Source organism: Rhipicephalus microplus, chromosome 4 (genome assembly GCF_043290135.1).
Source record: "Rhipicephalus microplus isolate Deutch F79 chromosome 4, USDA_Rmic, whole genome shotgun sequence".
Taxonomy (NCBI): Eukaryota; Metazoa; Arthropoda; class Arachnida; order Ixodida; family Ixodidae; genus Rhipicephalus; species Rhipicephalus microplus.
The window spans coordinates 122,698,188-122,711,478 of NC_134703.1; the positions used below are offsets into that span (position 1 = coordinate 122,698,188).

Sequence of the window (13,291 nt, forward strand, 5' to 3'; positions counted from 1 at the left end):
GAGAGATGTGCATTGCTTCTTCGTGGACTCCCAAATGAGCGCAGTGGGGGTGCGATTCAAACTACAGATATATTTCTAAGCTGACGCGAAAGTTTGCGCCTTCTCACATTTATTTATCGAGCTTCAGATTGTGTATTTTAACACCAATTAAGTATTGAAAGTTAATGATTACATGCATGAAAATTATGACTACTGTTTGGGAAGTACTTCCTTTGTAGTGCGGAGGCATGGAAAATAAGAGCAATCAGGCCTCGTGGGTGGAGCCTATAGTTTCGTTTGCACCGCACGGTGTTTACTTGCTTGCGATAATGTTTGCCTCAATTTCGGTTAACGTCATGCCGTCTTTCTACACTGATGACAGGGTCGGGGCTCACTTTAATTCCGAGCTCGTTGGCTGTGTAGGCGCTGCCTCTTTGACCTCGGCGTTGGAGTCGTCGGAACCCTCCATAACTTTATGGCCGATTTCGTTATCAGTCAATTCCGCACACAGCTTGAGGTCTTTGTCAGTGTCTGCGAAGCCCTCAAGGGTTATCCTGGCTGAAATCGAAACACTGGCAGCGTGCAGGTCGTCGAAGGCAACATCCGCGGTTGGAAGTTTGTCGCACACGTCCACTCTGTGCGAGACGGTTGTCTCGGCATCTGGTATGAAGGACGACGCATGGCGAAAACAGTTTTGGAAGGTCTATTGCATAAACTCCTTCCAGGAGTCTGCAAGCATGCTGACGGCAGACCATAGATCAACAGCGTATCTTTTTCTACTGTCGGAGCACAGGCTGAACAACACCGTGCGGCTGTGGCCACAGATTTGACTAATTTTGACTAATCTAAGTCTGGCAACCGATTGCCATGCGCTGGATTGCGGCATTTGCAGTTTCGAGAGTCAAGTGTCCTTGGCCGTGAAAAACACATTTATGACGCTAAGCGTTCACCTGGTGAGAAGATTGACTTTTATGACTAAAAACGATGTGTTGACAGCGTTTTTAGAACATTATTACATGTTAGATCTTGATATAAGTGCAAGATAACCAACAAAATACTACATAAAAGCTAATCCTATGATTGACACAAAATTGGCTCTTTCAGTTTTGGTTGCGTAGGTGATTGATGGTCGGACATTTTTGCTTGAGTTTTTGCAAAAAACTGCTTAAATGGAAGCTGATGATTGATTGATTTGTAGTGTTTAACGTCTCAAAACCACCATATGATTATAAGAGACGCCGTAGTGGAGGGCTCTGGAAATTTCGACCATCTGGGGTTCTTTAACCTGCACCCAAATCTGAGTACACGGGCCTACAACATTTCTGCCTCCATCAGAAATGCAGCCACCACAGCCGGGATTTGATCCCGCGGCCTGCGGGTCAGCAGCTGAGTACCTTAGCCACCAGACCACCGTGGCGGGGCTAAACGGAAGCTTTATCTCTTTCCTTACCGCCAGGAAAAGACCCGTTTTCATGTGGTGCAGAAAAAAAAGTATCGTTATATAATAATGTTTTTTTGTTGATTGTAATACACCAAAATGTAGACAAATAAATGCACTTTCTAATGATATAAATACAAAACATGTGTTTGCAACACAATAGCAGAAAAAAAATTCCAAACAACAAATTTCTCGCAACTACAGCAAAAAAAAAATGTGGAAAAGTAAGCATGGTGGGCACAAATATCGCAGTAAAAAAAATTCAAGATATACGTTTTGTGGCATACTTACATAGCTAACTATCCTAAAAGTTTCAACAGTACACATAAAAAATTGTTAGCACAGCAAAAAAAAAAGTTAGCACTTGTGATTAGGGGACAATTTTCTGAGGGTGCAAGAAAAAAAATTTTATCCGCAGATAAAAAATATTTTAGATGCTCTGCAGCCCATGAAAATGTAGAGGAATGAATGGTCTATTTATTTCAATAAATTTAGAAGTTATTATTACACAGTAAGAATAAAAAAATAACAAACAAAAAATTCTCAAGTACACAATTTTTTTTTTTTTTCAAAAAAAGTGGGTGTAACAAGCGAAAAGATGGCAATACAAATTCTGAATATACATTGGTTAGGTAGTAGTTGCTTCTAAAGACCACAGAGGTTACAAGAGTACACGTAAATAACTGTGAGACCACACAAAAATGTTTTATCCCTTGTGGTGGCGGTGCCACTCACCAAAACAGTCTCTGGTCGCGATGAAGCACAAGTAAACGCCACACGTTTCACAAAAGACGCTCGTCTTGTGCTCAACCTTGCTGCGCGCATAGGAGAGCTTGCAGTTGCGCCTAGTTTCCATCACTTTTGGCTTGTGCGCAGACTCTCGAGGGGGAGGGGCGCTGCCAAAACCTGTGGTTTAATTTCCAGTAGCTGCTTCACAAGCTCCATTCGGAAGGCAAGCTGGTCGTAACGAGGCGCTCGGTGCAGTTCTGGAATTTCGGGGTGCTCTCTCCTATAAGCCTCAAAAAGAATAAAACTGTTCAGAACAGCGATGTCGATGCAGTGGAAGAACAAAGTTTTCCACCACCTGACGCACTTCATCAACACATTGTACGATGCGATGAGCTGGTCTGACCTGTCTAGTCCAAGCATGCCTGCATTATATTCTTCAACTAGTCTTGGTTTCCTAATTGGGACCTTCTTCCATTGGCCAGCGACCTTTAGTTTTCTTGTTGCAGTCACATGGCTGTTCGCAGTATGGGCAGTGCTCATCATGTGCACCACGCGTCTGTCCTTCCATTGAAGATACAGGACGCCTTGATGCCGCAGCCAGCGAACATCTCTCCTCTTGGCCTTTTTCTCCCATGTGGAGTCCTTCAATTCCGCAGGGAACGTGCGACGATCCTTCCGTGTCGTTCCACAAGCAAGAGTCTTCCGCTCCAGGAGGTATAAAAAAAGAGACGTGGACGTGTAAAAATTGTCCATGAATAGTGTGTATCCCTGGTCAAAATACATTTCACACAGGCTAGTCACGACATCAAATGCGAGTCCATTTACGCTCGGTGTCTCACGCTTCCCGGTGTAGACATTAAACTGCACTGTGTAGCCGGAATTGGAGTCGGCGAGGACCCACAGCTTGTATCCCCACTTGACAATCTTGTCGCGAAGATACTGTCGTATTCCCGAACGGCCTTTGGATTTCACCATTCTTTCGTCGACGGAAATGTAACGGTCTGGCTGGAAATGGAGCGCAGATACATCATTGATGTGCCGAAGTAAAAAAGCAATTCGGTGCAGCTTGCCGTCTGTAGCGGGATTGGTAGCTTCATGATCCGTCACGCTCAGCATACCGAGGAAGGAGAAAAAACGTTTTCTTGGCATAACCCCACGTGGGATAAGCCCAGAAAACAACTCTGCTGTGCTCCAATAGAGGTGCAGGCGAGGCAGTTGCACTATCCCCATGTAGATGAAGAGTCCGATGAACTTCATCATTTCATCTGGGGAAACATTTTTCCACGATCCGTCGCGTTCCGAGTACGTTGGTTTCTCGAGAATGTGCGCCCAGGCGTACTTATTTGTGTTCTCGCACATCGCTGTGACGAGTTCCGTTGAGAAAAACAGCAAGAAGAAATCCAGGGCTCGAAGAAACCGACTAGCGCTGCTCCGTCGCGCCATGCCCAGATCGACTCCCGGTTTCCGTCTTGGACAAAACTGCACGCGCTGTGCAGCGGGAGGCATTGAATCGCGCCCATAGGACGTAGAGACCCTGCGGATAGAGATAATAACTGTGACAACACGCTCGGTCCCCTCGCAGGCGCTCAACAACGCGATAAATCCCGTAAAAAAACTCACCATCGAGCTGACGATGACGTTCCCGGTGTGTTGAAGGCCTCATCGCTGTCGGCGCTAAACTCCGATGATAGGGAATCTTCTTCAGAACCACTGCTACCACTTTCATCCGAAAAATCTACTGTAACAACACTAGAATCACGAGAAATACGACGATTCCTTTCAGACCCGGCGCGCGACGACGACGCCATGGCTGCCGCTATCGCCAGGCGCTCGCTTATCTTCCAAGCAAGGTAAAAAATCAGCGGGTGTCCGGAAACCAAAACCGAAACTGACACGGGTTGTGTGCTTCCCGAGCTTCATTTCAGATGGCGCCTCATGTCCATATGGCGCGTTGGGGTGCGGGAATTTCAAATTGAAACCATCGATCAGATTGATCGAAATTGAATAGGTGCGGTAAGGAAAGAGTTGAGCAGCAAATTGACAGGTAATGAATTGGGTATTTAAGATAATCAAAACAGGAAAACGACATTTTGAGAAAACAAAAATCGCTTTTCCGTCTTGGCCTCGTATCTTGAAGGAAAGTTGTTAAGAAGGAATCGCATGTGCCACGTTAAGCTGTGAGGTTAAGAAGGAATCGCATGTGCCACATTGAGCTGTAGGCGGCCGGCAGAAAGTAGCTGAAGCCACGTCGGCGCCGGTGCAAAGGGCAACCGTCATCCTCCCTCATTCGTCTAACCCGTGCAGCGTGCCGCAAGCTTATTCGCCCCCTTTTTCCTCATTCTTTCACTCCGCTTCCCCTCCTCCTCCGTAACAAACGCGCCGCTTGAGCCTTTGCGCCGCACCCACGCACCCCATTCCAGAAGTGCACTTGCGACTACGCTTGTTAGAAGGGATTTCCTGGCAACTGCATTATGACCGGTCTTTCATCTTAGAGGGACAGCACAATAAGCAGTATAGGTATATATAGGGTTCCATGGGAGGAAAAACGGGAGTCGAAAAAGACCGCATTGTAAACGGGCCTGCACCATAAACGGTTACACTATCAGGGGTCTACACTTTATTAGACTGTATTAGATTGTTCCCGCAACCTTGCAAAAGGTTCCAAATGTGAAAGTTTGTAAGAGGGGAATTGCATGTGCCTTGCGACAGATGCAGTGCTCCTTGGAGATTTCAATTAACTCTATGGTTGCTAGCTTTCCATATGAAATGTTTTCCATATGGATGTTTTCATCACCACAAAATAGCTAAATTGTGATCGCAGTTGCAAAAGTGGCCCAGATGGTAGCGCTAGAACATTTTTTTTAATGCACAGCCATTTTTCAAACCAGTTTTTTTTTTTTTTTTTTGCTAGAGGTATGATTTTTCAGTAATACACTTAAAGCTGTCATTTTTGTTTGAAGTTTAGAGAAAAATAGACTTTCCTTAGAGAAGGTGGCTTGTCTTCTTACTGGGCTTGTGCGAATATTCGAATGAATAGTAGAGTATTCGAATTTAAATTATTGAAGGTTTCGAAGTATTCACAGTGAACGAATAGTTAAATATTAGTGGGCATGTTATCTCTGTAAAGATGGTTTCATTGCAGGGTACGGGTGCTAAGCGGTAAAAGCACCTCTTTGCAGGGGAAATGCGCTTTGCCGCAAAGCCCCTCTTCAAATTTAAAGGGGCTTTGCTACACTTCTTGAGCATAGTCGGAAAACGCTGCCAATTGGTGGTCGAGGCTACTGAAAACACGCGAGCCAAATATATTAGCGCAGCATACGACCTGAAATTCACAGTAAATCCTCAGCGCAAAATTGCTCTCTTCTTGGTGTGAATGACACCACAAGCTCAAAAATAACTCGCCACAGCTGTTGTATCAGCCAATGGCTAATTTGAGCATAGCGCACTTGGTCGTTACTGGGACCGCAGCGAGAGGCCGCCACTTGTACATGTGGACCCTCACGATCCCACTGAAAAGCTGTGCATTCGAAAAAAAAGAAAACAGAGAGAGGGCTCAAGGGTCGCGAGGCACACGGGAGCTATTTTCTTTCCTCATGCCATCCCTCCCTGATTGGCAACACTTTTGCCACTTCTAACACTTTTGCCAGGACGCGAGGAGAGAGAATGCCATTGCAGCCTGTGATAAATCTTTGCAACTCTGCTCGTACTGGACGGATTATAAAAATTATTGTCGAGGTGAATTCGTGAAAAAATAAACTTTTTTCGTGAATCCATTTCATGGCTACTTGAAAAGATGTTGCAGGGCTTCTTCAAATGAACATATTACCCTCAATCAATTCACCATTTCTTTAGCTTAAAAGCTTGTTATGACGGCTTCTATGCTCTAAGTATAATAAAATTTTAAATGTAATGTAATTTACAGGTTATCACTCAAATCATACTGAAAGTCAGATCCTGCTACTACTCAAAGTTCTTTCAACTTCCTTTTAAAAAAAAGAAAGGCATTTGCATAGTGGCCTTATTTGAATTAAAATTTTTTAATTAAGCCATGATAAATATGTCATATACACTATTCGAATTTGATTGGAAATTATTCGACCAAATTCACTATTCGCACAAGCCTGCTTTTGACACGTTAGCTGTTCGCTCTTAGCACTGAGACTGAAATTGGTTATTGGAGTAAGCCAAATGCATATTGACTAGCTGCGTTCAGATTATATTGCAGAAGCCAATTTCTTGATCAAGCTGACCAGTCTTGGTTATTGGATGCGTATGGTGAAAGTTCGGAGCTATTGGTCATGGTATAGTCAGAGCCAAGTAGCTGAATTTTACTGTACTGCCTAATGCTATCAAGGTACCCGCGTTTAATCCTTTGTTTTGTTTTTGCTTGCTTTATGGCTGGCACCATCTGTAATGACAGATGAAATAAACACAGACAACAAAGCATTTTTAGGGTAGTATGTTTTGCTGCACACGAGTGTTTAAGTATACGCAGACAAATGCATGGCTGGCAGGGCCTCTCTGAAGCATGTAAGGCCGTAAAAATCCGAGTAAGCCCCCCTTCTACATGATGTAGGATAATCCAAGGCACAATTTTGAGGGGGGGGGGGGGGGTAGGAATCCAAATTCAAGATGGCAGCAGGAGAGCTGCTCAAAGTAAAAAATGTCCATCCATGTTTGTAATTATGTTTTTTTTAATTTACTTGACAACAGGATTTCATGAACAGATACGCCATCAGTGTACTCATTCTTGTGGTTATTTTTACACTAGCAATGCTACTAGTCTTGAAAAAGAAAAAAAAAGTGGTGAGGCATGGGAAGGCACTTGCTCGGCCACTGACACTTGTTTCAGGTCTCTCTAAACAGGGAAAGGGGGGCTTGCTTTGATGGGTTTGATTGCTCACCCTTTTATGCTAAGTGCTTGTTGACAGAGAGGCTATGCTTGTGCTTGCTAAAAAGATTCTTTGCTACAAGACTCCGTGATGCGCAACATCATTATTGTCGTGTAAACACTTCTGCAAACGTTTGCGTGACACCATGTTTTGTAGTAGGCTACATTCCAGCTTTGTCTTGAAAACATTTCCGTGTATTCAGTGGTTTCAACCCATTGTGGTTACTGCAACCTCTACATTTATTTACTCATTGCATAATTAAATATCATCCACTGACAGAGCGGAATTTCATGGTTGAAGTGAAGCCCACATCCCACAAACTTCTGCTGCTGGGTGACCTGCATACTGCATGCACGTTTGGTGTTCCAATCTTCTGTCATGCAATGCGTACATTAGTAAATAGTATGTAATGTGTCCCATAATTGTTTGCTGTGGTGTTGTTTCCTTATGTAATGTGTCAGTTTTCACAGTAGTAATTCACAAAGGTAAGGTTTCTTTTTTTAAATAGGAAATGGCTAAGAAGTCAGTTTTATGTTCGTTTGCTCATCGCTGTGTTCCCACACTACGCCACGACGTTGCACTTTTGAAACTCTTACCAAAGATCTGATCTCAATGGTAGGAGCCAGGGTGGAACGAAAAAAATTGTGTGCTTAAGTGCATGTGCTTGTTGCTGAGCCTGAGACACCCTTCTCACTGGATCACCGAGTACAAAGGGCTTGCAGCCACAGTTTATGGTCTGTGGCAGCGTCTTTTGTGCATGGAATCCTTGCATTATTCTGGGAACTCTTTTGGTAGTGTCTATGTGATTTTTGGTAGTGTCTATGCCATTTTCATTCACGACTTACATTCTAACCTTGACTGCAACATTCAGACCGATGCTCTTTTCCTGGATTTCGCCAAAGCATTTGACACTGTCCCTCACAAACGCCTAATTCTTAAATTATCTCTGTTAAATCTAGATCCTAATGTACTTGCATGGATAACATCTTTCCTGACTAATCGTTCCCAATTTGTGTTTGTTAATAATCACTCATCTAACCGACTACCTGTAACATCAGGTGTCCCGCAAGGGTCTGTCTTAGGGCCTCTACTCTTTTTAATTTACATTAACGACCTACCATTGCATGTATCATGTAACTTTCGTATGTTTGCCGATGACTGCGTAATCTACCGATCAGTAACCAACATTCATGACCAAACACTAATTCAGCATGATCTTAACAACATACAAACATGGTGTGATCGTTGGTTAATGAACTTAAATCCTAATAAATGTAAGCTCGTTTCTTTTTCTCGCCACCGTAACCCTTTTGAGTTTACCTATTCCATCACTAATGTTCCCATACAATCAGTTCAATCATTCAAATACCTCGGCATCACCTTGGCTCATGACCTGTCTTGGCGTCATCACACTACTAACATCATCTCGTCTGCTAATAAATCACTCGGGTTTCTCAGACGACACTTACGCCATACTCCGCCTCACGTCAAGACGCTTGCATACAAATCATTTATCAGGTCCAAACTCGAGTATGCATCTTCCATCTGGAGCCCTCATCAATCATACATCATAAGCGAACTCGAATCACTTCAAAATCGGGCTACCAGGTTCATTCATTCTGCATATTCATACGATATCAGCATCTCATCTCTAAAGGCGGAATCAGGTCTGGAAACCCTTGCTTCACGCCGACGGTGTGCCACCCTCTCTCTTTTTCATATGTTTTATTTCAGTTCACTGAATCATCCACCGTACATCACGCCCCCTCCGCACATATCCCATCGCACTGGTCATCCGTTACAAGTCGCATTACCACGTACCCGGACCACTGTATTCCAAGCCTCCTTTTTCGTAAGAGCAGCAAAAGACTGGAATGGCCTTCCTCACGCCACCTGTGCCATCACTAACCCATCTATGTTTGCAGAAGCCATTAAAAACACCGTTGTATAGTTCTCTTTTTTTTTTTTTGTTATGCACCACCCCTTATGTAATACCCCTACAGGGGGTCTTTAAGGAAATAAAAGTGAAGTGAAGTGAAGTGATAGAAGAAAAAGCAGGATGCGTAATGTGCTTCTTCGCACTGCCTGCACATTTTGTGGGACTGTGGGAAGTAGTGCCTCACAGAAAATATTTCTGTAGCTAACTGGTATGACTTAAAATGGAAAGCATGGAAAATATGTACTTCACATTCCTGCCTTTCTTTTTCTTTTAGTTCAGAATATCAGGAAAGGATCCGGAGACTGGCAGAGTACAAGAACCTCGTTGAAGAGCATGGTTACTGGAAGGACTTCTGCCATAAGCAGAAAGATATGTGAGCTCTGCCATATTGATATTCACTACTTATTCCTGCATGCAGTAATCGTTGTAGATGCTAACAAGGAACTTTAAACTAATTTAGAGTGGCAAAGTATTTTTAAAAACCTCTATTTTTGTTACTTACGTGGTAATATGTTGGTGGCTGGGAGAGTAAATTGATTTATGTGGTCTTCCTCGTGTGGGAGTGGCAGAAATGTTGAGAATCTGATGACTTTAGTCGATTTGGTGTTCCCTGAAGACAATTTTTCTCCCTCAAGACAATTTCGCATCACATATATAGAATTATATAAATACTTCAACTAGGCTATAGCAGATAGCTGGATGTCAAAAGTTGACATCCAGGTATCGATTGTCTGAATTCCCATTATTGAGATTTTCCTGGGCTATTCACAAACACACTGCATCATTTGTCGCGAAGGGGAACTAGTACTGTAATTTTCTTCTTAATGTAGCTAGTCTTCCCTGTCTCCGCAGGGCCTTGATTTTTTTAACGTGAACGCCCTGCGAAGTTGCGTAGTCATCTAAGTGGAAAGCGAACATGGTCGCTACTGGGTGTGGTGTGTGCTTTGAAAGATTGCAGAATAATCAGCACTGCTCTGTATTTGTGGCCGATTTCAACTATTGAACGAGCGGCAGTGAGTCTGCAGAAGCTGCCCTTTCATCGGACTTTGGCCGTGCGAGCAACATACATGTTCTCGGCTACCTGCAGAGTACTTGCTTCTTTATATTCGGATACACCAAAAACAGCCTCGGTAACCTTGGCGTAGTTTCAAAAATGTTGTTTCTCGACGTCGTCCTCCGCCTCCTCTTTATTAGTCACATCCTCGAGCTCTCTCGCCTCTGTCCCAGACGAGGTTGTCCTCCATTTCATCGAATACAGGTGGCTCTCAATAAACGGAAGTCTGTTAAACAGAACTGCTGCTTAAATGGAACAGCTACCTCTAACACGGGTTTCATGCATGGATTCTCCACCCTCGGACATCTATCGGTAAGCGTAACTCGGGCTAAACAAAACACATTTTCCTGGTCTTTTCAGGTTTCGCTTAACAAGATTCTATTGTATTTCAAAATTCCCGTGGCCTTGAAGCTTTTCTCCACAGTCTTGAAAGAAATTCCATGCCACGCTATCAAAAACCAATGGCACACACTCTAGGGCTGCCTTCTTCGGCTGTCTGCTTAGTCTCATAAATGGCAGAACCTTAGAGGCAGCTGCTAAATCTAGCGAAATTTGCATTTGCTGCCTGTAAGCACCGAAAACTGAAGTACAGCCGCCTTGCTTTTCCTTTGAAAAAGTCAATACCTCTGGAATTCTCGCTACACTCAATGGCTAATATAATTAACTTAAAAGGAAAAAACAAGGGTGCAGCTAATTGTGGGTAATTTTTAACTATATTTCTAGGGGATATTATTTAACAAAGTTTTTGTTGAGGTTATTACATGATGTTGGCGTTAAATGAGCCTGTACAGTGGACACATGTTAATTACTGCTGTTGCTGTGGTTTTGCACGCGTGCATGTTTGTATGTAAGGGGTGGAGGTAGGGGTAGTAACCGGGTGGGTGGGTGGGTGTGGGCAGGTAGAATAGCAATTTGCTGATACGGCTTTTAATGGAAACCATGTTGGCCATGTTATTTTAACCGTGTGTATGAGTAACATGTGCAGTCGTTGCATAATGATAAACAAACTGTGCCTCTACGCTCTCGTATGTAGGATTCCAGAGCTTGATCCAGAGAATCCGTTCTACATTCCGGAAGGTCTTCGGCGCAACGAAGCTGCCCTGGAGGCAGTCCTTCAACATCACGGCGGTGATCACACCGAGGAGAGCAGCGACATCAATGAGACCATTTACCAGTGAGCACGCATTTCTTTCTCGGGGTTTGGAAGAATGGATTACAGCAGAAGTTAACCCTATCAATGTGTGCGATCTTGTGAACATGCACTGTGGGAGAGGCTAAGCCACGACAGACACCAATGCGAGAGTGCCTGTTTATTGTGTGGGGAAAAACAAAAATGCAACTTAAATCCTATTTATAGCATAGACCACTCGGGACATGAGTTGCCAAAGTTGTGAATATCTACAATGTAACCAAAACAGCCTTTTCCAAAGACTTCAGATACATGTAAAGCATGTGTCTGAGCATTGTGGTGTGCTACCGCAGTATGAACATCCATCTAAATTTCTGAATGTCCAAAGGTTCTTGTTTGAAAATCGAGGTTGCCAACAAAGTAGAGTGAGAAAAACAAAAGGCTGACAAGAGAGAGTGCGGTCATGGAAAGTCGCCGACCAATCTCTTAGACATTAGTTATGCTGATTTCTCCATGGAACTGAAATTTCCCATTGCTGACTGAACTTCTCTGCATTTTTGATATCTTGGGCGGATGCACAATGTTCAAAACATGGCACTGCAAACTAATGGCTAGTGTTTCTACTCTACCCCTTTCTTTCGTTTTACGTGGTTATCACTTTTGTGAATGCATTCATCGCAAAGAGTTTGTTGACTTGGTTCATTACTTAAATTTTGACTGCCCATAGTCTACTGATGAGGCAGCTAATGTTCATTGGGCCTAGCCTGTGGGTTGGCAAGCTGTCATAAAGCTTGCTCCAGACAACATAAAGATCCAGTTGTCGAGGTAGAACTCGTGCTCAGAAGCGAGAACAATGTGTAAGAAACAGTTTGATTTTGCAGTACAAACGCTGCCCTCGCCTTTTCGTTTGGTGTTTCCACCTTTTTGGCATGCGGTGTGACCTATTTTTGCCCAAAAATGGTTTAAAAGGTGTGGCATGGAAAGGTAAGTAGCATACCCAAGAAGCGCGGAAGATCGCTGCTTAAATGTAGGATGGGCTCTTAGATGTGCAGTAGAACCTCGTCATAACGAAGTGGGATATAACTAACTAATGAATATAATGAAGCAATTGTGATTCCCTTTGAAATTCTCATACATGCCTATGTATTTAGAACCTCGTTTTTACGAAGTGAAATAGTGCTTACAATGGGCATAACGAACCATCCTTTGTCCACAACGAGCTATTACTGATCATTTTGGTATACGTCAATTCAATATCTTATAATGTGCAACGGTTTGCATCTCATCACAGCTGCGGTAATCTCTTCCGCGCAGCTGCTGGCGCGCGCATGCGCGCCACCCGGCCTTTTTTCTCCTGTGGAACTCTTTGACCCGTGCACGCATCTGACCTCCTACTCCCCTTCAGCTCCGCGCCGGGTCGGTGGAGATGGTGACTTGGTTCATTGTCGTTCGCTGTGAAAGAACAACACCACTATCAGTTTCTGCCGCTAGGCACGAGATGGACAATTGCAAAGGCAATTGTAAGCGCAAAACAATAACAATCGAGCAGAAGTCTGCAATGTTGAAAGCCGTTCAGTCTGGTGTCAAAAAAAAATAAAAAAATAAAGTGCCTGAAGATTTCGACGTACCATTGAACACGCTGTTGACGATTCTAAGCAAGCAAGAAGCTATTACCAGCGCTGTCGCATGTGGCGTCAAAAGCGACCGTCTGAAACTGCAAGCTCCCATCTTCGAAGCTGTCGAGAAGGCGGTGTTCAATTGGTTTCTTAAAAATCTGAGCAAGTGGCACTCCTGTTAGTAGGGCACTTCTGCAGCTTTGGGGCTAGTGACAGCTGGCTGCAGGGTATCGAGGAGCGCCACGACATAGTCAGCGGGGAATCACTGTCGACCGCGAAGCTGCAGTGGCTTGAATCGAGAAGAACATTGGGCACCGGCTTGAAAAGTATAGCCTTAGGGATCTGTTCAAAGCAGATGAGACTGCCCTATTCTATCAGATGTTGCGGCAAAAAAACTTGGCTCTCAAAGGTGGCCGCTGCCAGGGCTATAAACAGAGCCAAGGTGCATGCGACCGTGCTAGAATATGCTACACTACTGCAGTTGTGCAACCCCTCGATCAATTTTTGAAAGAAAT

At 43.9% G+C, this 13,291-nt stretch overlaps 1 protein-coding gene across 8 annotated transcripts in view; it reads left to right on the forward strand.

Moving 5' to 3' along the window:
- The window catches only part of LOC119172328 (uncharacterized), a 182,162-nt gene that overhangs the window by 81,194 nt on the left and 87,677 nt on the right, over positions 1-13,291 (forward strand). For all 8 annotated transcript variants that reach the window (XM_075893600.1, XM_075893598.1, XM_075893604.1 and 5 more), the window contains 2 exons: positions 9,252-9,350; positions 11,065-11,205. In XM_075893600.1, the coding sequence (XP_075749715.1) occupies positions 9,252-9,350; positions 11,065-11,205 (240 nt within the window). The remainder of the gene's footprint in view (positions 1-9,251; positions 9,351-11,064; positions 11,206-13,291) is intronic.